The sequence below is a fragment of the Malaya genurostris genome, chromosome 2, assembly GCF_030247185.1.
Source record: "Malaya genurostris strain Urasoe2022 chromosome 2, Malgen_1.1, whole genome shotgun sequence".
NCBI lineage: Eukaryota > Metazoa > Arthropoda > Insecta > Diptera > Culicidae > Malaya > Malaya genurostris.
This window is the reverse complement of record NC_080571.1, coordinates 228,575,256-228,578,292: the sequence shown is the minus strand read 5'-3', so window position 1 is coordinate 228,578,292 and position 3,037 is coordinate 228,575,256. Positions and strand designations below refer to the sequence as shown.

Genomic DNA, 3,037 nt, shown 5'->3' with positions numbered 1-3,037 from the left:
TTGTGGGGAAAATTGGCGCGGAAGTGTTTTATAATCTCCCATGGCGAGCGTAATGTTCATTTCCGCTTATCTTTTTTTTGCAGATTGGCAACTGGGAATCAGTTCATAGCGGACAGGACGAGAACATCTGGATAAAAAGTTTACCGCAAGAATGGATACCGGTGTCGGTAGCGAAATAAAGGTCAGATAAGTAAGAACAGTAGCTCATTCAAAGTGGGAGTGATTCGATTCTTTAAAAAAGGGCAAAGTACCATTTTTGCTTGAGGTGATCAAGTAACAGAAAGGCAAAGATGAGGTCAGATCTAGCAGATGATAAAAATATCCTGCAAATTGCTGCGGCTGAAATTGCCGAATCATCAGACACAAGCGGATTTTTCGAAATCACCAGCAATGGTTCCAATGGCCACAGCGGGCATCGATCCGATGATCTACTGCATTTATCTACTGGAGAATACCTGAACTACCCAAAAGCAACATCCCGACCGAAGAGATCAACCCGGCGCCTCCAAACGGTAAGAATTTGTGCCTTTCCGAATTAACTTTTCGCTTCTAGTAATTGTAGAAACAAACTAAGTTTGGTAATATGAAATCGAAACAAGAAATATGTTTGAATGAGAATTCAAAACCATCGTTATTCGCTTCAGAAACTATGGCTAAAGCCTTCTTTCTCTGTTTCATGACATTTTAATCTGCTAAAAACCACAACAATTTAACAATTTTTATTCGATTTACTCAAAGGAATCTGCGCTCGATCCGGACTTGACCGACTCCAGCTCCCAAAGTGACGACACTAGCTGCGGTAGTGGCAGTCGTGCTGGCAGCCGCGGTGGAAGCAGCAGCCGAAACACGTCCATGCAGACCAGTCAGCAAACGGCAACAGCAGCCGCAAGACGCCGGAAAGGTGTTCTAAATGCCAAAGAGCGCAATCTACGGCGACTGGAGTCCAACGAACGGGAACGTATGCGAATGCATAGTCTCAATGATGCATTTCAGGTAAGTAGAGTTCAATGACAATAAAGTTGAAAAGGTTATCGGATCAGCACTTACAGGTTGGATTCTCTCTCTCTCTCTCTTGCTACTCAATCAACGAGTGAATTGAGTGGAGTAGTAAGAATCTTTTAATTACGACGATGAAGTATTCAGTTTTAGATTACAGTAATTGATACCAATACAAATAATTAATCTTCTAATCTTATCACTACTTCTGCTTTTTCCCTCCCATTCTGCTAGTCGTTGAGAGAGGTAATACCACACGTCAAGAAAGAACGACGTCTGTCCAAGATTGAAACGCTTACGTTGGCCAAGAACTACATCACGGCTCTTACGGATGTTATCATTGTGATGCGTGGTGAGGGGGATGCTACGGGTGCTGCAACGAAAACAAAAACACCAGCAAGAACAGCCGCAGTAGTGGCGTTAACACCAACAGCAGTCCCAATAACTGGATCCAACGCAATGCAGAACCAGTGTATCGTGAAAGCGGAAGCTGATTCTCAGCAACAGCGCCATCAGCATCATCACAATCTTCTCCATCCTGATCATATTTCGTCCACCATATCCGTGCTTGACGTACTGAGCAGTAGCGGTATCAATCAACAGAACCTGCTCCATCCCATTAGCCTCATAGGTGGTAGTGACACCAATCATCACCACCACCACCATCATCATAATAACAACAATAACCTCAGTATCGCCAATTTCAACAACAACAACAACAATAATAATAGCATCAACCATAACAACAACAATAGTGCAAGCAGTATAGACATTGAAAACAGCTTCTACGAGGATCCATTTCAAATGATGTAAATCCTCCCTCACAATCCGGTAAGATGCATTTAACGGTGATGCGATCGGAATTTTTTATAAAGACAGAACATGGATCTAGCGAACACTTTTCGTTGTGTGGAATAGTAAAAAATAATTAGTTCCACTACCATTATCATTACACTTAACTACCCATGGATGGTATTATATAATTTTGAATAATTTACCTTCCTACGATTCACGTAAAACTAAAACGAAACGATTGAGATAAAACTAAAGCAGGTACCCTACCCTCTTATACTGCCTAGTTTCACTCATTTCGAATTCGTGGATTATTCTAAGTTTATCCTATGATATCTAGTCTTTTTGGTCACGAAATTCAGGAATTTATGTACTCCGCTGCAAATACCTTGTCAGATCATAGATTTATCGGCAAAGGCGAATTTGAATTTACTAGATACATCATTTGGCTCTATATAATTTTTCCCAAGTAGCACTTGAAACTTATTCACAGAAAATTGCATGGTAGACACAAAGGAAACAATGGTGACGATAGAGTCAACATAATGTTACTTATTCTCATCTCATCATATTAAATTACATTAAACTTCAACGGTAACCTTATTCTTACGACATGTTTTGAATTAACTGTATTCGGTTGCTAACTGGTCACCGGAACAAAATGTGACAGTGAAAACGCGATACACTACATAATAAAATTAAATAATGCTTACACAGCGGTTACCGGAAAACATTGAATACCATAAATTAATAAATAGTGGGAAATTACAGAATTCTTGAAAATTGAGTATAGTTGAGTCTTTGCTTATATATAAATGCTTTAAGAATGTTTGCCGATATTTGCGCGGAACAAACTTTATTGTTTTTTGCGAAGCATATTTTCTCTACCAGGGCATATATTGGCACGCGTTGTTACGGTAGTGTATGTTTAACAAAATTTATGTAAATAATTACCATTATGACCAGTAAATGAAATATACATTGATTACAAAAAAAGCATTCTTGTTCATTGCGTTTGGTTAAATGTTTAACCTTCAATATTTGAAAAACTAATGTTAATTACCAGAAAAATCTGTCCGAATACGGTTTGACTTCTTAGCTCCAAATTGCAGATGATGGGAACGATTTTTTTTTAATAAGTACAGTGATAAAGTTCACCATGAATATAGAATAGCATATGTAATTCGAAGAGATATTCTGTATTCTTTTCGGTAATCGGATGCCGATTTTCGTTTATAAATATTGCAAG

At 38.7% G+C, this 3,037-nt stretch overlaps 1 protein-coding gene across 1 annotated transcript; it reads left to right on the top strand.

Moving 5' to 3' along the window:
• The first annotated feature begins 279 nt into the window (after nucleotides 1-279).
• Nucleotides 280-2,700, top strand: LOC131429140 (protein dimmed). The gene is made up of 3 exons (XM_058593188.1): nucleotides 280-512; nucleotides 739-993; nucleotides 1,231-2,700. The coding sequence occupies exons 1-3, from the start codon at nucleotides 291-293 to the stop codon at nucleotides 1,807-1,809; spliced, it is 1,056 nt and encodes a 351-aa protein (XP_058449171.1). The 5' UTR covers nucleotides 280-290; the 3' UTR covers nucleotides 1,810-2,700.
• The last annotated feature ends 337 nt before the right edge of the window (nucleotides 2,701-3,037 follow it).